Source organism: Phaseolus vulgaris, chromosome 9 (genome assembly GCF_000499845.2).
Source record: "Phaseolus vulgaris cultivar G19833 chromosome 9, P. vulgaris v2.0, whole genome shotgun sequence".
Lineage (NCBI taxonomy): Eukaryota > Viridiplantae > Streptophyta > Magnoliopsida > Fabales > Fabaceae > Phaseolus > Phaseolus vulgaris.
The window spans coordinates 9,540,662-9,563,815 of NC_023751.2; the positions used below are offsets into that span (position 1 = coordinate 9,540,662).

General features: G+C 30.5%; 3 protein-coding genes across 4 annotated transcripts; 1 reads left to right on the forward strand and 2 right to left on the reverse strand.

Annotated features, from left to right (window-relative positions):
- Window positions 1–12,082: 12,082 nt before the first annotated feature.
- On the reverse strand, window positions 12,083–16,103 carry LOC137820419 (uncharacterized). 2 transcript variants are annotated; one of them, XM_068624503.1, is made up of 5 exons: window positions 15,692–16,103; window positions 15,193–15,603; window positions 14,956–15,027; window positions 14,529–14,759; window positions 12,083–13,299 (listed from the first exon to the last, which is right to left on the reverse strand). In XM_068624503.1, exons 1-4 carry the CDS (start codon window positions 16,040–16,042, stop codon window positions 14,535–14,537), a joined length of 1,059 nt encoding a protein of 352 aa, XP_068480604.1. In that variant the 5' UTR covers window positions 16,043–16,103; the 3' UTR covers window positions 12,083–13,299; window positions 14,529–14,534. The 2 variants fall into 2 exon arrangements, 1 of the variants encoding a protein (XP_068480604.1); XR_011082624.1 differs by lacking the exon at window positions 12,083–13,299 and having other exon boundaries at window positions 14,694–14,759; window positions 15,106–15,603; window positions 15,692–16,092.
- On the forward strand, window positions 12,085–14,297 carry LOC137820420 (rhodanese-like domain-containing protein 14, chloroplastic). The gene is made up of 6 exons (XM_068624504.1): window positions 12,085–12,337; window positions 12,457–12,503; window positions 12,832–12,924; window positions 13,106–13,244; window positions 13,336–13,438; window positions 14,022–14,297. The coding sequence occupies exons 1-6, from the start codon at window positions 12,130–12,132 to the stop codon at window positions 14,134–14,136; spliced, it is 705 nt and encodes a 234-aa protein (XP_068480605.1). The 5' UTR covers window positions 12,085–12,129; the 3' UTR covers window positions 14,137–14,297.
- Window positions 16,104–19,990: 3,887 nt separating the features above from the next.
- LOC137821823 (AAA-ATPase At2g46620-like) lies at window positions 19,991–21,749 on the reverse strand. The gene has a single exon (XM_068626589.1). It carries the CDS (start codon window positions 21,634–21,636, stop codon window positions 20,188–20,190), a length of 1,449 nt encoding a protein of 482 aa, XP_068482690.1. The 5' UTR covers window positions 21,637–21,749; the 3' UTR covers window positions 19,991–20,187.
- Between the last annotated feature and the right edge of the window lie 1,405 nt (window positions 21,750–23,154).

Below are 23,154 nucleotides of genomic sequence, written 5' to 3' on the forward strand. Positions count from 1 at the left end.
ATTTTGAAAAAAAAAACAAGTTAGAAATATTCAATTGAGTTTTGTTTATGTAAATTAAAAGTTCAAACAAATAATGGTAAATATTTAAAATGAAGTATATTTTTTTATTAAATGCACATAAGCTAATATTTTAAAAGGAATTTTACAATCAAATTATTTATAAAAAATTGTCGCATAAATTGTTCTTATGTTTTGTCATATGCATCTTCTTTGTGTTTATTGTAAGATGGGTCCTAAGTTAGGTCCTTAATATGAAAGATGGTTAAACTTTCATTTCCATGTTATAACTATGTCCATAATTATCAACATTATTACTATACTATTGTTATTTTTATCTTTACCAATTACATGATTAGACATATTTGCATATGTATATATAGTGGGTTGATAAGAATCCATGATATTGGATTATATGTTGAATATGGTGATTATATGTTGACTATTATGAAGATTGAGTTAATTAAATATATCACTACATTCACTTTATATTTTTTGTAAATATTTCTTAAAATTTATTTTCATAAATAAATAATTATTAGATGATATTTTACGTTATCATCTACTTTTGATAATATTATAACCAATATCTATATGTTTCTTTATGCATGATAATATTGTGACCAATATGATTCTTTATGCATGAGTATCTGAAATGGAAAAATCTTTACACTATAAGAGGTAAAACATCATAGAAAAACATCCACACATTTGTTAGCATCTTAGTGGAAGAGTCCACAAAAATATCAATATACTAAAATTTGGTAATTTCATCATAATAATACATTGAAGTTAACAAACTGGTAATTATATTATGATTAACTAATAACTTCTTCTAGTTACAAATGATCAAATGTGTAATTTTAAAGATTAATGGCATACATAGCTTTACTTATCCTTTAATAGCACCAAAAAAATATATTAAAATATCAAAATGATAGTAATAGATGTAAATAAAAAATTTATTAATTTTAAAACAAACTTTATTGGTAGTGGAAATAGTAACATTTTATTTTTTAATGTAAAATTAGTTTAGATGGTACCATAAATTATTTCAATTTTGTTTTCTACTTCTAATTTACACGACAAAATAATAAATATATAGACATTTTAATTATTACAATAAAAAAATTCTACTAAATTATGTCAATAAATTTAATTAGTGAAATAAAAAAATTAATCCATGTATTAATAAATGATTTATACATTTTTCAATTAAATTATTCTTTAAATCTACACTTTACTTTTATTTAAAAAAATAGAAAATATTTTTAAATATTCTCTATAATTTATTTCAACCTTTTAAGTTATATGAATAAAATTCAATTTATCAATCCTAAATTAAAAGAAATTATTCAAAATTTATGATTAAAAAATTAACTACCTCTAAAAAATAAACACCTAAATATTATTTTTAAAATTATAAAAGTAATATTATTATAATTATAATAATTAATTCAGAAATTTTAATTAAAAACTTTGACTTTTTTAATATATAAAAATTCATAAAATGCAAATATTAAAAATGTTGCAGTCTTCACAAAGGATGAAACTTCAGAAACAGTTGAAGTCGTTTTATGTGTCATGATTTCATTTCTAAATAAATATAAAGTTACCACTTAAAGACCAGTTGTTCATTTTGATAATAAAATTTATAGAGAAAAAAAAATATCAATTTTCCACTACTTTGAGTTCTTTGCTTCACGTAAAGAAGTTATATTTTATAAATTCTCTTAGGTGTGTTTGGATTAGAGGGTGTGAGGGAGTGAAAAGTTGAGGGTGAGTGGGAGTAGAAGTGTGAAGAAAGTTGAGGTTGTTTGGATTGGAGTATGTTAGTGTGGACATGTGAGAAAAATTTATTGAAATTTGTGAGTGATGGGATAGTTGTAAGAATATTATAAATTATTTTGAATAGTAAAGTTTGTAAGATTACAATTTTACCCTTGTATATAAAAAAAGAATAAATAATGATTAATCCTATTTCATATTTTAGTTAATTATAATTTAAAATTAAAGTATAATTTTATTATTTAACATTTTATTAATTAAAAATTATTTTTTATTTAAGTTAATTTATTTACATAATTTTAATATTATAAATGATTTTTTAAATTATGTTATGTTATATATATACAAATATATATATATAATTAATTTTAATAATAATTTTCATTATTATGAATAGCAAAATGAATATATTTTAAAAGAAAATAGAAATTTAGAATATAACATGAATATTAAGTAGGTGTCAAAATATATAATATAAAGTCATTACATGAAGAACATAATAATGTTAATTAGAAAAAGAAAAGACATTTTCAGTAATAACATTTGAATCTTTCTTGTGGAGACCTTCAAACGGTTTTCTAGAAGACATATCTTATTCCGTTGTATGATAATAATTTCATCTTTTTCATCGGCAACGTCTTCAATGCACCATTTGAAAAAATTACAGCCTAAAACCATGCCACTTCTAATCTGTTTTGAAGAAAATAATAAAATTGAACAATGAATAAGTTTAAAATAACATTCTTAAGTTTGTTTCAAACCTAATTGAATAAATTTTACCTTGTAGTTGGGACAACCCCAAAATTTTTTTCCAGCATTTTTTTGTGTGTGTTGTTGCTATTCTCAAAACAGCAAATTGTCCACATTCACAAATAGGAGCAACGAAGGCACTTGTGCTCCCAGTAGCATGAGTAAAAATACCACGTTTTTGCACACTACAACCAGTACAACTAGATGACGACGTGTTGTGATACGCAGACATTGAATGACACTTAATCAATGTTGTCGAAGTAATAAGATGGTAAAAAAGTTGCATTAAAAACAATATGATTATGTAAATAAATAGCATGAAAAATAACATAAAACCTTAACAATAACAATAACAATGTCAACGTCAAAAATAACAATAACAATTCATTAATGTTCAACATGAAAAATTAGAAATAAAAACAACAATGACAATAACATAAGTACCCCTCATTTCTTGTCTGCGGCGCTCTTTTTGTGGTTGGGACTCACGGATACAGTTGCTTGTAGTAGGCACCGTGCGTAACAATTTCAATCCAAAAACAATCATACAAAGAATCATGACTGATGCACCTTGATTATTTTTTTTATTTGTTCTTCGATTTGTGAAATTAAATTCATGTTCGCCGCAACAAGATCGTCATAAATTGCAACTATTTCCTCAAAGTGTATCATCTCTGCCTCATCATACCGAACGTGATTACCGTATGGGGGTAAAAGTATACCAATACAGTTACCCTAAAACGTACTTTTAATTAAATTTAATAAAAAAATTAATAAAAAGTACTATATCATTCAATAACATAATTTAATCAAACAACAAATAAATATAAACAAACCAAATAATTTATTTACAATCTCAAAAAATATTAACTAAAGATTAACAAATTTTATTTGTATTCTGTAAAAATATTATTTACAAATAAAATATTATTTCTTATAAACAATTTAATTTTTAAACACTAATAACTATCTACAATTATTATTACAAATTCATATTTCTTATGTAAATTTTTTCTGACTTTTTAAATTACTATAACTTTTTTTTATAACATTTAATTCTAACACCAATAATTAAGGTGAAATACATATTTTTACTCAAAACTTTTACTGTTTTTTTTAATTACTACAACATTTTTATAATGTTTTTAATTATAACATTAATAAATTAGGTTAAATCTACAAAAAGAAAACCCTATAAAAATATTTATTAAATCTTGAATTCCATTCTGTCTAAATTAAATTTTTTAAATCTTTTTTATAAACAATTCATTTTTAAATAAATAATTACTTTCTACATTTATTATTAAAATATCAATTAAAAATACCACTTCTAAAATATCAATTACTTTTTAAAAAACCAACAAATTACAAATTTCTATTTCCAATTGTAAAAATATTCATTTTTAAAACATTAATTTTTTTCTTATAAACAATTAAATCTTATAACAAAAATAACTAAAACATTTTTTTAATGTTTTTAATGAGAACATTAATAATTTTTTGTCCAATCATTTAAAATAAATAAATCTATTCTCTTATAAACAATATTTATCTAAACTTTTTCAGTTTTCTTTAATCACTACAACATTTTTTTATTTTGATTTAATTATAACATTAATAATTTATGTTTACTATAATAAAAAAACCTAAACTTTACAATTTTTTGTTCCAATCTGTAAATCATTCATTTCATACAAATAAATATTTTTCTTAAATCTTATAAAAATTATAACTATCTACAAAAATTAAAACAATAAATCAAATAAAGGAATTAATTTACTAACTCCTTAACATAATTAACTAAACTAAAGTCTAAACAAATTATATTACAACCAACATTAATTTTCTAACTCCTTAACATAATTAACTAAACTAAATTCTAAACAAATTATATTACAAAACCATAATCATCCAAACATAAATATAAAACAGAAATAAAAAAAATAACTTTACATAAAAAATTTAAAAACATGAAGATAAGCAAGAACAACACAATAGGATCATTGATAGGATGAAGAACACACCACCACGAGTGCCTGAAAACCACATAAAACAAATTAAGAAACACTGAATTTCACAAAATTTAGAACATAATCGATTATCCCTTCAGTTATATACATAGGATAATCGATTATCCATGGATAATCGATTATGTTAGTAGGCAAAAAACAAGCATAATCGATTATGACCCTTTTTTCACACTTCAGATAATCAATTATGGGTTGAAATTTTTACAGATAATCGATTACTAACTTTACTTAATCGATTATCTTTACCATAATCGATTATGTGACCAGTTCTAATTCAACCATAATCGATTAAGCACCATTCAAAGACATGGTCTCACCTCAGAGGAACCCACCGATGAACCCAGATGAACCACAGAGATGAACCCAGGACGTGAGATGAACAAGCTATACGTAACTCAAGCCCCTACCACAAACTATGATGGCTTACGAATCTCTCCAACCACACTACACTACACACACTAATGGCTTCGCTTTCTTTGCTTTTCTGTGAATGGAGGAACCACCTTCATGCTTCGTTTTATATAGCCAGCTTCATTCCACACCCACCTACCTCACCCACTGCATTCACTCACCTTTCACACTTTCACACGGTCAAACGATTCCTGAGCCAAGTCAGGAATCTGATGCTTTCACGTGACATGCATGCAGGGGCACTGTTCAGCACAAAAGCAGGGCACCAAAGTAACTTACTATGAATGACGTGGCACTCGCTCTCCTCAGCTCAACTTTCTCTTCATCTTTGGGGAGAACCGAAATTCACTCCCATTTCTCTTTCCTTCCACCCTCACCCGCAACAATACATGGATCCAAATGGGGTGGTGTTGTGACTTCCGTCGTCGACAACAGTACCACCCCTGGAAGCAAACAAGCCCTTTATGTATAGGGTTTCACATTTCAAGAGAAATCTCCTTATAAATGAGAAAGCAATTGATCAAATACTCTAGTTCTAGTTTTAAGTTACTCCAACTTTGAATCGGAACAAAAAAAAAAAAACTTTAAATATATAAATTACTTTTTTTCTTTAAATTTATTTATAAAATATTTAAATAAATACAAATAATAACAGTATCAAATTTTGATACATAAGTATAAGGATTAAATATATTTTAACCATGTACTAGCGTAATTAAAAAATAAAATGTTACCATGTTTTTTTTTTTTCTCCGTATTCTTTTATCTCTTAATTTTCTCTCACAATCTTTATCTATTTTATAATTTGATTATACCAATTTGTAGCTGAGGAGTTAAGGAATATCTCTATCCGATCGAATTTTTAAATAAAATAAGTTCATTTTTGTTCTAGATATCCTTATAAATACAAATATATTTTTAAAAAACTTTAATCTTTATATAAAAATATATAGAACTTGTAAATAGTTAAAATGTACAAACCTATTTATAATGCATGGTTACCTTAATTTAAATAGTGTTTATTCCTACAATAATGGAAAACTGCCTACTATTAGCAAATATTCCATCCACAAACAAATAAATAAGTCAATCACATATGCTCGCTTAACGAAACCACAATCTTCAACTCTAGCTTTTGAGATCGGATGAAATCTTTTTCATTGGTTGAATAAGGTGCAACCAGTGGAAGTGAAACAAGATTTTTGGTAAGTTGCAGGAAAACCAACCAACTAGCGTTTTGATGTTAATCATTTATAGCTTTAATTCCAACTCCCAAAATGTGAACAAAATACAATAAAAAAAGGTTTGGTGAGTATTAAAAGGATTATAATTTTGTAGAAATCAGTGCAATCTTCATTGCTTAAATGTAGATTGCAGAATTAGTATTTATTGAAGGATATATTTATGAAGGAGAATGGAGTTGATAATGGATGTTTGAATAGCATTAATTAATATATTTGTATGCATTTAGAGTGGTGTTTATAGGAGCAAAGTTGTCCTCATTAATGATCCTAGTCTTAAGCATGTGGGTGGGGGTTGGTGGAAGGTAGAGATATTCATACAAAAATTAATAAAATTATTAGAATATGGAATGTCGGTAATGCAGCAATTTTATCTCAATACAAACGTTTATGCACGACGTTACGTTGACTAATGCTACACTTTTTTCTTAATTTATGTTATTCCAAAAATCAACTTCATGTTCCAACTTTCTTTTCATATTACACCTATTTCTCTTTCTTCTCTAAAATTGGTCACTTGTAAAAAATGTCATCACTGCTTTACACATCGCAGATGCTTGCTTTTCCTAAAACTATCAGTCTTAGCACAGCTACTTTTTTAGACCTGGGAAACCATGGCGAAAATAATTATAACTATGTCCCAATCAAAGTTGAGAAAGCGTTTTTATTTTTAATTTCAATGTCCAATTTTCAAGTTTTAATATAAAAAAAAATAAAGAAAGAAGAAATGAGTATTTGAAGAAGGCAATTTCTCCCTACCCCTCCCTCCGTACCTTCTTATGTGTTTATATATTTTTCTAAAATTTCAATAATGCGGAGAGTGTAATACTTATTTATTTTCAAGTCATGGTAGTTGTTCGTAGTGGATGGTGGTGAACGTTGATGATTGAGGTAAATTTTATGGTGTTTTTACTGGTGGTGTACAACCCAAAAATCACAAAACTTAAAAAAAAATCAGCGATGTACAAAAATGGAGTATAAAACTCAAAAGAAAAAATTATCTTCGCAATGTAGAATAAATTTTTAGTTTTGAGGGTTTGCAATTTGCATCAGGTTACATTACAATAATAGTTCACTTCATGAAATCATTACAAGTGTAACAATAATTATTTTCTTGATAGAATTTCTATGATGTTGTCTAAAGAAAAACTTCTAACTATAAGATATCCAAATCTTCTCGTAAGTATAGATTTCTCTATGAAGTAAATTAAAATATGTCAAATAATAGAACTGTTCTTTCAAATGTTGTGGTTTGAGAAGAATAAAAATGTTGAAGAGAGTATAGAGGTATAAGAGTGTAATTAAGATTATTAAAAAATATGAAATTATGCTTCATTTAGAGTTATTTAAAATTTCTAAAAATGTTAAAATCAAAATTTCATAATTAACATGGAGATGCATAGGAAAAATATGGAAGTGGAGGAAGAATTTGCCTTGAATAATAAAAGGTACTTTTAAGTTCTCTCAAATAAAATCTAAATGTGTAGTCTCTTTGAGTATAGTAAAACTTTTCATACTAAAATTTGGGCCCCTTCTAGTTTTAAAAAGTATTTGGGCTTAGTGTGATCTATATAATGCAAGGGTGCTTCTTCCTGCAACTTTACATTTTTTCTTCTTGCACTTCTATATTTTTCATAATACTCAAATTATTTTTGACATTTTTGGGTGATTCCAGAGTAAGAGATCTTTCGTAAATAAAATATATTTCCTGAATAGGAAATCTGGAAGACAAAAAAGAATATTCTCTCCATAACCTATTTTTTGACTTCCAAAATATTAAATCTAGAATTCATAAAATGTGTTTAAAAAGTATGTTTGAAAACATTTCGAAAAGAATAATCTATAAGACATTTTTAAAAGGACTAAAACAGTCTTTCAAAAATAATGGAATGAAGGAAGAAATTTGTTCGAGTATAAGAATAAACACCCATAATGCAAGGGGGCAAAGTTATACTATATTCCTGTGTTTACAACAACAATTACTTTTTTGCACTTCCATTATTTCTTTTTACACCTTTATGGATGTTGGACATATCTAAAATACTTATTTTTTAATCATAAAATTTGGAAATATATTTTAGATCACACAATTTAAAATATTCTTTTAAATTTTAATTATATAATTAAATAAAAAGATGTATTCTATACAGTACAATTTATAATATATTTTTGAGTTTTAGTTTGTATAATTTATAATAGATTTTTGAATTATGTATTTAAAATGTTTCAACTTAAGAATAATTTAGAATTTTCTTTATATTTATGGAGAGGCAGGAAGAAAGTACGAAGATGATGAAAGAAAACCTGATTGCAAAACAGTCTGGTATTAAAAAAAATTCTTTTGTTTGTTTAAACTTTAGAAATATATTTTACATGAAATATTTATGTTTTTTTAATTTTTAATTTTATTTTTGTGGAAAAAGGATAACACAATTCTTTTTAAAGCGTAGTAATTTAATTATACCATATGATTAGAAAGAAGAGAAACAGATGGATTCTAAGTTGTATTACTAAACTAAATTATAATTTGCGACAAATGAAAGCGTGGCCTTCCAGTGAAGTTCAGCGGGAAATGATGGAGGCACATTTTTTTTTTTATGAATTTTTTTTTTCGTAAGTGTTTTCTTCATTTTAGATTATAGAATCTGGTAGAATCCTGAGTTTATGTTTGTGGTAAAATTTCAGATTTGTAGTTTCAGGAAAGTTCCGAATTTGTGAATACGGAAAGGTTTTGAATTTATGGATCTGGGAAAGTTCTGAATTTTTGAATTCCCTGTTCATCAAATCCATATAAATTAGTTGAAATAATATGAACATTTGATGTTAACTAGCAAAACAAATGATTAGAACTCCTTATTTATAAATATTTTTCAAACTTCACAATTATCATAATGTTTTCCAATACTAAGTACAGTACCAAAAACAACCAAAGATCAAATCAGTTTCTTTTTAAGCTGAAAAGGGAATGTAACAATATTTTATGCAAAACTTCTTTGCCACTTACTTGTTCTCTGTTTTTGACTTTTCACTTTCTTCCCATGTTTTGATTAGTGACAATCTCTACAACAACTTCACTAGTCTCTGACAAAAACCAAATTAACAACACAACACAATAACTATGATGTTTGAGCCTTTACAACAATTATCATGATGATTAAATAGGTGAACTAAAGTGATTAAATAGATGATTAAACCAAAAGTTAAGTATATAGCATGCAAAGTGTGGACTTGGAATCCAACATGGGAGATCTTTACTATATGAATTATAAGACCAACTGAAGATGTTTCCTCCTTTGAATTTTCACATATTATTGGCTCAAGTAAGCAAAGTTACATCTTTACTTGATAGCTAGAATATTTTTTTTTATCAGCAATAAAAAAATGAAAAACATATATTATCATTCGGTTGGTAATCCATCAATTTGGTTTGGGCATATAACTCTTTTAGATAGAACTACGACAGGGAAATTCCAGCAGAAGAAAAGTGATAAACGCATTTATACATTCATCATCATCCCACACATCAACCCCATCATATAATTCTTGTTCAATTTCTTGATTACTAAATCATTGCATTCCGGATCCATGAATCCATAAGTCAAAAAAATCATTCCAGATTCAACAATCCATAATTTAAAAAAACTATTCCGGATTCAGGAATCCATAACACAAAAAAACAATTCCGGATTCAGAAATCCATAATGCAATTTAGGCTTCCCGATCCACCAATCCGTAATACAATTCAGGCTTCCAGATTCAACAATCCAGAAAACAACAATTTATGATAATTTAACTTCTGGAACACCCCCTCATCCGGAAAACACAATGTAATTAATTCTGGATTCTTGACTCTGGAATATATTACCGGATTCCGATATCCGGTAACCCCTAAATCTCCATAACCGTCATGCCTTTAAAAAAAAACTTAACTCTTGCCTCTACAACCCAAACAATACTTCGACAGTGTTGCGTATTGCTCCACCTTGCTCCGAATAATTGCAAAGACTCTCCACAGTAGTTGATATTTCAATGATGAGATGAACTGCTACAATGAAAGTCCAGCAGAGAGTCCCTTTTCAAATTATAGGTGAAAGTTACTTTTGGAATATTTAAAATATTGGGGGTGTAGGAAGAAAAACGTGGGGTGCATGAAGAAGAAGCCAATGATGGATCATAGTTACCTTCGGCCCATATATTAGTTAAATACTAAACCTACTCATTATTGTTTATTATTTTAATTCGTATTCTCATATGTTAAATAATCATATAATATCGTTTTAAAAATAAATAAAAAATGGATAACTGTGTTTATATGGAACAAAAAAGATGTATTTTTTTTTCTATCTCGTTGAAATGAAACTTTATATAAAAGCTATTCTTTAGTCTTAATCAGAATTGTGAATACATGTAAAATATTCTTTGCATTCAAGTCAGTATTCGGTAACTAAAATATTAAATGTTATAAAGATGTATATTTTACTATGTGGGGGTATTCACCTAATTATAGAGATGAGTGAGAACATTGTTCATGTTTAACTTAGATTATCACAATATTTTAGGTTAATTTCGTTTTTTAGTCTACAATATGTATTGATTAGAGTTTATTAATTAGTTTTTAGTCATTATTGAGTTGTTTATTGTTTTAGGTTCTTGAAGTGGTCTTAGTTTATACATGACCTTCCCGACCATGTGTAGTTCACTAGTCCCCCAAACTCGACCATGTGTAATTCACTAGTCCCCAAACTCGATAGGCTTGGCCTTGAGAGTCTATGCTTTTTTTGAAAGAATTTTTTCCTCTTTCTTTGATTGTAATATGAATGATCGAGATGTTCTTAGTAATCTCTCCTAGTCACTGAGGCTCAAGGTTGTGATCAAATAAATATTATGTATTAGAGTGAATAATATATTGATAAAAGCATACCTTATTATTGTATAATCATATTTATATATAGTGCTTATAGTGGACTATTTCATTTATGGGTCGTACTTAGTACATATCTTTGTTAAAACAACATTATCAGATTTATCGCGTATCTTTTTATCTTATCTAAATGTATTAACTCTATCCAGTTGATCGACTTCCGATACTGATGACGTGATTCACTCGACCTCGATGTTTTATACATATTTAATACTTAAAAAAAGAATTGGATAATAAATAAATGTTTCTACAATTTGAATTTTCAGTATGATACATAGATAATTTATTTCACATTTATTGTGACTACATTCAGATTAAATTGAAGTACTTCAAAGTGTTTTCATCTAGTATCTATCAAGTATGAATTATAGAAAATAGCAAAAAAGTGTGTGCTAGGCAAACTACCTAAAAATGTCCTTTAATACTATTTTTTTGCGAACTCGCTTGTTTTTGTGTACATTTATAGTAAATATTTAAGACATTTGTATCTATTAATTTATTCCAATAATTTGTACTCTATGTAAGTTTTTTAATTTGCTAAAAAAATAATAACATTTAACTAAGGATTATGTATTTAAGGATGAACAAAGTTCTTGTGTTACAGGCCTCTAAACTAACCATAATGCATTATTCTTCTAAGAGAATGAACGTTATATAAAACCAAATGTATTTTTTTCTCACAATATTAAACAGGTTATAAAATTTGGTAAAAATCAAGCTTTGCATGAGACAAGAGAGAGATAATGATGAGATGGCAAGATATCCAAATGGTAAAGGGCTCGTAAAACCTCAACCACAATCTCAGATTCTGACCCTAAATATCCTGAGTAAGCAGATATTCTTCTCATACAAACTACCCGCAGTACTCTGTATAACACAAGCACGAGCCCCGATCCTTTCACTCTAGTTCAATCATTGAATATTAACCATTTTTAACTACAACATTTGAAGTCTCAGATCTTAATCTTCAAGTGAAACTGAGCTACCAAGCATGCCAGTTTTTGCACCAATTGCTCTACAGTACTCATTTACATCATCTTTACATTCTTTGGTACCTTCTTTAGAAGCTACACGTGATCATAATTCACGGTGGGGGAAAGTGAGATCATACAAATCCACAGGAAAAAGATCACTTCACCAGAATATCAAAAGAGGTTTGACAATCCAGAGTACAGCAACAAAACCAGCAAAGTCGCCAGGTACTTGTTCTAAATTACTCTTACACTCTTACTGAGTTAAATTCACATGGCACTTGGAAGATATCACAGAACCATAATAGCTCTTTTTTCTTTTTTATATTTTTTCTTGGAGTTATTAGCTGAAGAGGACTGGAAGATTAAGCGAGAAGTTCTGCAGCAAAAAAGGGTAAAGCTCCACCTCTGTGTCACAAACAAGTATATTGTCATTTGCATCCATAGCATTTCATGATAAAGTGAGTACAGACAAAATGGAAATAAATGCATATTGTGAAGAACATCAAGGTAAATGTAAGATTGTAATGCTTTTGTATCACAATATATATCTCGAGTACACAAACAAGAAGAATCTCATGAGGGTATAGGAAATGACCAAAGATCATAGAATAACTAATCATAAATCGTACTTCAAATGTTGCATTAAGGAAATGAGATATATTGTTTGTATTATATGCAGAGTAGACATTTAAAGGTGTAAGATATGTTTGTCATTGCAGGTAAGAAGTGTGGATGCAAAGGAAGCTCTGCGCCTTCAAAAAGAAAATAATTTTGTGATTCTCGACGTAAGGCCAGAAGCAGAGTTCAAAGAGGTTAGTGGACAAATTTTAGAAGCTTTGTATTAAAATCCAACGTGCCTGCCCATTCATGTTGCATTTTTGGTCTCTGTGGTCCTTCTGATTTCCATAAATCATTACAACATTAATGTTATAATAAGTGTGTGTGTGTATGGTGGTACAAAGGATAAACTGACGAGTTTGACAATTGGTGCAGGCCCATCCTCCAGATGCTATCAATGTGCAAATATATAGGCTTATAAAGGAGTGGACAGCATGGGACATTGCAAGACGTGCTGCATTTGCTTTTTTTGGTATTTTTGCCGGGACTGAAGAGAACCCCGAGTTCATCCAGTGTACGATTAATTTACCTCAACATCTCACTGCTTGAATTCCTGCATTTCTTGTTTTCTGAAATAAAACATTTGGTTTATGTTATGCTGACAGCTGTTGAAGCCAAATTGGATAAAAATGCAAAGATAATAGTAGCTTGCTCAGCTGGAGGTACAATGAAACCATCACAAAATCTGCCCGAAGGTCAACAATCAAGGTATTAACTATGTCCAATTTCTTGTGGCCAATTGTCTATTTTCTTCTACTTCTGGATTTTTAATTCTGCAAGTAGAAATTCATACATGCTATTTAAGAATAAAAAATAGTCCAAACTGGTTGTAGACATTTTGTGAAATGCATCCTTTTTGTAATACAATTCTGAAGCGATCATTTAGATGTGTCTGGACTTTGCATCGAATCACGGATTCGGCTACATTAAAAGTAGACAGGTGAATAGATCTATATATTATCGTAAACCATCCTACCAAGCTATTAATTAAAGGAATAATAACAGGACGAACGGTTGACAAGAATTAAGTCAAATCCAACCACAATTACCAATTACCTCTCGCTAAATAAGTTATTCATCGTCTAAAACAAAAAAAAGTACAGCTAATAACTTGGATTGCATGGATGAATGATCAGGAAAGTTATACGGTTGTCTGCAATGCAATATGTAATCCTCTCACAGCTATACTCTGTAATTGCATATTTTCTTGTGTGATTATGAAAAGAAATGATATTGACTCTTAAAATGATTGATATGTTGCTCTGATTGTCACGTCTTGATACTTTCACAGGTCTCTAATAGCAGCTTACTTGCTGGTCCTTAATGGGTTTACCAATGTCTTCCATCTCGAAGGTGGTCTTTACTCGTGGTTTAAAGAGGATCTACCAAGTGTTTCAGAGGAGTAAATGTAGTGCCAAGAATGTGTATTAGTGGAGCCTAGACCTAGTTTTGATCATGATGATAAATGCGTATAAAGAATAGAACCAACGAATTGTAATATCATTATTAGTGTGGAAAACTAGTATGCAAGAATTAATAACAAAAATATCAGGTTACATTCTGTAAAGATTGCATCCCTAGCATAAACTGTTAAGGGTTCAATAATTTATCAGCAGTGAGTGATTTAGCGCCATGCGTAACCATGTTTCTGAACAACTGATGCATAGTGCTTCAATGAATAAACCAAATTTCGCATTAAAGCATTTCTGGTTCAGTTGCTTTCGATTCCTTAAGATGTTCAACTATTGCCCGAGGCCAAAAAATAACGTTTGGGAAAAAGGTATTGGGTTAAACCTACCATTGCCTAAGCTTTTAAAGAAGCTCTTGTCATGGCTAGAGCTCCATCGTAACTTTGATTTCCTCCAATAAAACCACTCATGTGTACAAAAGTACAACCTGGGATTCCAGCAACCTCAGACAACTTGTCATTTTCCAAACCCCTCCATAAACACGGTAACGGTTTTCTGCTCTCAAATCTGGCAGGTGAAATTGCCACTGCCTGCAGTCGCCACTTCTCACTTCTATCATCCTACAAAAAATAATCATTTATTAGACAAATTGTCGATCAAATGGGAAAACAAAGAATGAAACCTAAAATTTACACGTAACCAGGATATGATGATGATCAGAAAAAAAAAACTGTATATAATTTTGGGGGCAACAATGACTTATGCTTACACTAAATCTTGAAGATTCATTTGACTAATTCGCTTAAACATACATACCGGGTAGAGAACATATTTGATAGAAGGATTGATTTTCATTTCCTCCTCAAGCTCATGTATGTGAAGTTTCCACTGTGTAGCATGTGAGAAAAGGTTTCAGTTAGATAATAGTCACAACGATATCCAAAACGTGCAAAGATTGTAATTTACCCTTCCTACTGCCATGAAGAGCAAACTCTAACAATAGCCACTAAAATCTCGTAAGATTAATTTAATGCACTGTGGGTTGTGTCTTACGGGACAAGATCGGCTAAGCTTAATGATTTCTCCACTCGAATCAACACTTTCCCTCGCCGCAAGACTCTCCATCACAATCGACCGCGCCGGTAACCATGATTTTGCATAATAATTGACATTGTCCAAAAATTCAGCACCAGCCAGTGCCATTGCTTGATGAAAGACCTCATTTTCTCTATCAGAAGACTGGTCAGGATCCATCCAGTTCAAATTCAAGCGTTTAATTCTAGAGGACAGACAGGTATTAGTTTCATATTTCGGAGACTCATTTAGGTCATATTGATTCACTCCGTTATCGATAGCATCAATTGCCTCCACAAAGTTTCTGTATATAGTAGGATATATCTGGTGCACATGAGGATGGTCTTCATGAAGCTTCAGCACATTTGAAATTATCTCCAAGCCAATATGCTAAAGGAATAGGAATGAGTAATGAGTTAGGTTGACTTACGACAAAAACAGTGAAAGGAAAAAAGAGTGATGAACAAAATACAAACACCTTGTAGACAAGGCCTGCGCTACTGAGTTTAGTATGGAAACCGTGACCGAATACTTGGTGGAAGCCCTTTTGGTGATGATCGAAACGGTGTCGTCGCGGTTCATAAACGCCTCCCACGTCGACGACTGCGTCGAGTGTTTCCAGAAGGTTGGGGTCTCTGGTTCGAACAATTTGAGCGCCGGAGAAGCGTTTGGAGAGGCGAAGCATGAAGCACGCGAGTGCTTCATCGCAGTGGAAGGTTCCGTTGTGTGTGCCGACGCGCGTTGAGAAGCACGACGCTATTACGAAACGTGGTTTGGGGAATGCGAAGGTCTTGTCCCACACTAAACCCGACACACTGAGTTTAACCATTTTTGGAACTGTCTCTACTGTTTCTCTGCCTCAAGTATCGGTGTGAAGGAAATGCTGTCTCAAGATCATTCACACAACCTATATTTATATAAATTGATAATTAGATATATACAAAAAATATTTAATTAAAATAATTGTTACAAGAAATTTGATGTAAGAAAATAATTGTAATAACTATAAAACTGTAATGATTAAATGTAAACAACAAATTAAAAGATTAAAGACTTAAATTTCTTTTCTTATTATTTATTTATTTTGTTCAATTTGATTTCTTTATTGATAAAAGAATTCAATCAACTTCTTTAATTTTAAAGTAAAACAATGTATCCTTTACATATTAGATATTAACTATAACTTCATACTACACCTCTTAATTTTTCATTCTCCCTCTTCCCCTCTATTTTTTTCACATTCTAACTTTTCCTTTATTTCATAATTTAATTTCACCTCAGTGAGTTATTTTTTTACTTTAAATATCCATTATTCCCCACGATTTTATCATCAATTTGGTGGGTCAATAACTTGATTAATTTATATTAAAATTTTGTGATTTTTGGATAATTTGTTCCATGTTGTTAGGTTTTTGTATAACATTCATGACTTAAATTTTGAAATATTGTTTTGGAGATAAGTTCTTCGATTAAGGGAGATTAGTATTATCTTTCAATAGAACTTTAAGTTAGAAGATCTGGACGTGAAGGGGTCAGAAGTTTCAAAAGTTTATTATAGAGTGTGTTTTTTTTGTTGAAATAAATGTTAATTAATGAAAATAATTGAAAGTTTTAAACCATTTAATGATTGGTTGATGATTTAAATTGTTTGTGATATGTATTATGAATTTTAAACATGTGTTTAACTTGACAAATTAAATTTTGAAATGAGGTATATATTCTCTTGATCTCAATTTTGCTCAGCAGAATCTTCCTGGCCTAAGCAATACTGAGCTCACTACAAAAAAAATCATGAAATAGAAACCAATTTTTAGAGACCAAAATAATTAGTTGCAATAGTAACTAAATTAGATACCATTTTAGAAACTAAAAAAAAAAATTGGTTTCTAAATTAGTTTCTATTATTTTCTATTATTGTTAAATAATTTCTAAATTGGTATCTAATTAATTTAGAAATTATTTAACAATAATAGAAAATAATAGAAACTAATTTAGAAACCAATTTTTTTTTTAGTTTCTAAAATGGTCTCTATTTTAGTTTCTATTGTAACTAATTATTTTGGTCTCTAAAAATTGGTTTCTATTTCATGATTTTCTTGTAGTGATTTAACACTATAAGAAAATCATTAAATAGAAACTAATTTTAGATACCAAAATAATTAGTTACTATATTAACTAAATTAGAGACCATTTTATAAACTAAAAAATTATTGATAGCTAATTTAGATATCAATTTAGAAACCATTTTATAATATTTTATTAATAATAGAAATTACATTAGATATCAATAATTTTCTAGTTTCTAAATTAGTACCTAATTTAGTCAATATAGTGACTAATTATTTTTTACCTCTGAATTTGGTTATATTTAATAATTTTCTTGTACTGTAGGGTGCAATCGATCCCAAATCCCTGTGCTAGGCAAAATTTTCATATTTGCTTATCTACTTTTTTCTTTTCTATAGATTATGAAATTGAATTAAATCCTTTAAAATTTTATCATTTTGTAAATTGTAAGTGATTACAACTTTCAAAGGCTATATTTGATTAAACTTATGCAATATAAGTGTTTAAAACAATTTATTCAATTGAATTATAAATTTTTTATTGTTAGGTGATTATTGTTGATATTTTCGAACTATTTTAAAGTATAAAGTTATATGTGATTGAAATGTATGTTGATGAATGAGTTTAAATATGAATCATGTGGAATGTGATCGAGACATAGTTAGTATTTTCAAGAAAAAAAATACCGTGTGGAGATTGCTAGGATGTGCATTGATTAAGAATTTGTTTAGAAGGAGATATATTAACTCTACAAGTATATTAATCATATAGATAAAGATATTTAGGTGGTGAGATTCGGAAGAGGTTCATATGACTTTGTATGCAGTTTGATAAATAATATGGTTTGGTAGGTCATATGAAATAACTTGTAACTCCTTTTGAGGTTGACTCAGTTTAGCCTGATGTTGCTCCTTTAAAAACTCCAAGCCTTTATCAAACTTGTTCTCTATCCTAGCTATTGCATTCTATAGATTTTCTTCATATTTTTTGAAGAACCTTGGTCATCTCGGAGATCATTGATGATGAGACAACAATTTTTCTTCTAGTAAATACATATGAAGAGTTTTACCCAGACCCTATGAAGAGTTTTACATGAAAAGAGCATTTATCTTCCGAGGTGGAGGAATGTAGTTTGTTTTGCAAATCGAGTTATGACTCCAAGGTATGATCGTCAAGGTTATTGAAGATGATGAAGGAAGATCCATATGTAGAAGATTCTCTAACTCTCAAGTCAAAAAGGGTAAAGGAAATTATAATTATATTAGTCCGTATGAGAATGAAGTGAGTACTCCATGTTATATGCTATAAAGTGAAAAATATCAAAATCATATTGAATGAAAAAATAGAAATACTAGGAATAGAAATAAGAATTCACTATAAGACCTATTTTTTAGAAGATAAGATGTAATGTCGCTACTCGAACTCGAACTGAAAAGCTCTAGCATGCTTCCTAAGAACAACATGTATATCAATTTCACCATAGCGAGATGTATAATAACTAAATTGGAGTTTGAGATTCAAATAATCCATTCAAATACATTATTTGTTTAAACATTAAATAAAATATTTTTAAAGAATTATATTAGATTCTATTATATAATGTAAATTTAGAATCTATTTTATATATATATATATAATGTAAATATCCTAAATTCATAAATGAATATTCCATTAATATCAATTTTATATGAATATTTTTGATTTCATAAAGATTTGTTGAATCATGTTAATTGAAATTATTCCGCGTTACATAGTGAATTCCTATTAACTAAATGAGGTCAAAATGTTTGAAAAAAAGATGAAAAAATACATGATGACATTACTGGGCGCATCCATCTTATTTGTGTTAAGTTAGGTACTATTATGAGAGATTTATTGCATTTAATAATTTTCAATGCACGAAATCATTATAAAAAAATTGGAGTCAAACGCAATTTATCGAAGTAATTAAAGTAAACACTGCCACGATACTTGTTCAAAGTAATCAAAGTCCAATCATATAAATAATGAAGACTTTGCGTTTTTATGTATGACTAGAGGAATATTAGTTTTTAGCATTCCCTCACTCAAGTCTGAATTTCACTTTACTGGCACAAAAAGATTATATATTTGATCTGTGTTTTTCTAAAACGATGATGAAAGGTTTGACAAATATACTTGGTTTGACCACTTGCGCTGAGACCTAGATGAGGAGTTAAAGATTTAGTTAAGTATTTGAAATACACTAATACCAATAATACGAGGTATGAGTTTCATTCAGCGGTTTGGATTAATTATTTGTTTTAATGTTTTGGATGCTCCAACCTAAAGCCAGCTAATGGAATGAAGATAGCAGTTCCCACAATTCTTCTCTATGGTTACAGTTAATACAATACAATCTCTGAGTAGGACCTGTATCTACCTCTAGTATCATCATTGGACCTTGTTGGAATCAGGTCAAGCACCTTTCATTCCCAAAACCTACACAACCCTCAATCCAAAGACTCTGCATGAACTTGGTCATCACCGTAGACCACAAATTAAGAAAGTGGAACGCGCATTTCAAATTCCATGGTCTTCAATGGAACAGTCGCCGATATTATTCAATCACTCAAAATTCGTAATTGTATAAAAAAATGATATTTGTTTACAGGGTAGAAAAATCAAGCACATATAAAGATGTTGACCCAACGTGAAAGTAGAAAAAAAAAACGTTGACCGTAGAAAGGAATTTAAAGAATTAAGTGAAACATGTATTTGTATTCTTATGAACGGACTAAACAAGAATGCGAATTGCAGTTTCTTTGGCCTTACCGTCCTACTATTAATTGTGTGTGTAGATACAATGTAATTGCTAGCTGAAAAAAATATAATAAAAAAATCAGTGGGAAATGGGGAAAGAAATTTACACTAAAAAACGGACCCATTTTATCCGACCCGACCATCGATACGTGGAGGCTCTTTGTCCATGGGCCCCGAATAGGACTCCTCCTTCCTCCTACTTCCCAAGCGCAAAAGCCCATACAGTTTGCGGAACTCCTTCACGGTGTGAAGGTTCTCCTTACATATAACCGCACCCGGTTCGTTATCATCTCCGTTCCGACCCGACCCGCTGTGACTCAACCTCTGTCCCTCTCTGGGGGCGTTGGAGTGGGCCTGCAGGGCCGAAATAACGGTTTTCAAGGCCCGGGAGGGGGAATTCCGGTTGGATATCATAATCTCGCCAACCTCGGCCGGGCTGAGCCGGGCCCCGGTCTGGAAAACCTCTTCTACCTGAGGAAAAAGCTTGTGCTCCTTCAACCCTAAGTAACTACTGGCGAGAATCTTAAAGGTGGAAAAATCACATAAGGGGAAGTGTATGTGAACGTCAACCCTCCCTGGCCTCAGAACCGCTTGATCAACATCCTCTTTAGTTTCGTTCATCGTGAACACCATCACGCGCTCTTCTCCGCAGCACGATACGATTCCGTCCATGAAGTTCAACACGCTCGATAAACTCGCTGTGCTTGTGTTTGACTGTTGTGCGAGCAAGCGATCGAGGTCCTCGATCACGATCAGAGACTTCGCCGTCGTTTGCATCAGCATCAACTTCCAATCGCCGCCGTCGCTGAACTTCGACACGTCCACATCGTAGACGTCGTAGCAGAGGAACTTCGCCATGGCGGCAACGAAGCTGGATTTTCCGGTGCCAGGCGAGCCGTAGAGGAGGTAGCTCCGCTTCCAAACACGGCCTAGCCGGTGGTAGTACTGCTTCGACTTCAGAAACTGGTCTAGATCAGACTTCACCTTGTTCTTCAGCTCCGCTTCCATCGCCACCGTGTCGAAGCTAGCCGGATGCGTGAACGGCGCCGAGCGCCACTCGCGGGCGCCGGAGTTCACGTATAGCTTTATGTCCTTTTTACGGTGCTGCTCGATCTCGTCCGCCACGGAGAGAATGTGCTGGAAGTACTGCCGGAAGACCCGGCGCTTGTCTTTCTTCTTGATTCGGAGAACGAACGCGTCGCCGCCGGAGACTGCGGCGTCCTTTGTCCAGGAGAGCTTTGCGCCGAGGAAGGTATCGTGGACGGTGTGGTTAGGGTCGAGGTGGAGGAAGATGTCGGAGGGATTGGTACCGGAGAAGAGGTTGGTGTAATCGGAGTCTTGAACGGAGGGGAGAGAATCGAGGTAGGTGAGGATTTGGCGGTAGAGTTGATTCTCCTGGGCATGAAGGTTGTAGCGAGGAATTTTGAAGGATTGGTGAATGTGAAGGCGATTTTCGAAGGAGAGGAACCATTGGTTGAGGATGTGAAGTGCAGAGGTTTTGCGGAAGAAGAAAACGATGAGAAAAGAGGAAAAGAGAAAGAAGAAAATGGAAAGCATGTTAATTTGGCAGATCATGCATGCGTCTTGGACTTTGAGAGAAAAAGGAATGAATGGATGCGAATGTGGTGAAGGCTACAGCGATGGAACTTTGTATGAGAAGGAACTTTGAAAAGGTCAGTTGCCGGCAATTTTATTATTTTCAATTCATATAAGTAATAGCATGTGTTCTTCTTTGGTGTGTTTGATTTTCAAGGTTTTTGACTCTTGCTGCCAAACACTGCGCACACACTTCTCAATTATCCTCTCATAAACATTTTTATAACTTAATTATTTTTTACTATAACTATCTTAATGGTTTTTAAATTTTCTTGGCATATGGTAATGCATATTGGCCAATGATGCGGATTTCTTCTAATGATAGGTTGCTCACATGATTCATAAAGTGGCATTTTACAGAAAATGACACACTTGCTGCTACTATTTATCTAAATATATGTCGTTGTAGCAACTATTTGTTTGGTGGATTATGTCAACCATTTGTTTGGAAGAAGAAAAACTAGTCTCCAAATTAATCTTAACATCTGTTACTTAACGTAAAAGTCATTTAATTTCAAAAGGGTGTAATTTTGGGTTAGAAGTCAAGTGCTTTAATTTTCTTAAGAATCAAACTTTGAATTCAGTTTTAAATTTATTATTAACAGGTTTCTATTTCAACACATGAAAAATATTTTATGGTTCATGTACAATCTCTAATTTGGTTCGTCATATACTTGCTGTGGTCCATGCTGAAGTTCACCAATATTTTTTTTTTGACTATTATTATAAACCCTCATATAATTATTATCTTAGTATATGCTGAGAAAAAAAATTATATTAGTGGAATTATATTAATTTAGGTAAATATATTATCAAAATCAATCTTATTAATGTACAATTAATGTGATTTTAATGTACAATATTCTGATTTATTTGAGTGCTCTGATTTTCTTGCACAATATTGATACTTATTAAATGTTCTGATTGTATTACGGATACTACGATTTATATACCTGATATTCAGATTTATTAAAAAAGACTATGATATGCTATATGGAAAAATCAGTATCAAAGATCCAAGTCAATAAAAGCTTATAAATAGATGACCACTCGCAGGAGTAATCTCAACTCGAATTTTGGCAATATATACAGAATTTAATGTTCTTACTGACTTCAACATCAATGTATTTTCTGCAGGTGAAACGCCCTCATTTCTTTGGAGTCAATTCATGAAAACTTGAAAGAAAACTACACGAACCACCTCAGATTTTGACATGACCTCATCTCGATAAAAATAGTTTAATTTTTATATAATATGAATGTGATTTGTTCTTTTAATAAAAATTAATTATGATTTTAAATTAATTATTTCAAAAATCAATAATTTTACAGTTTATTTTTTATACTATCAGTGAAATTTTTATAAAGGTCGTAATTTCTTTTATCTAAATCAACCAACTACATAGTGTTTGTGATTAAATAATGTTAAATTATTATATGAAATAATTATTTGAAATTTTAAACGATCCAACTTTTCTCTCGCTAGTATATAATCAT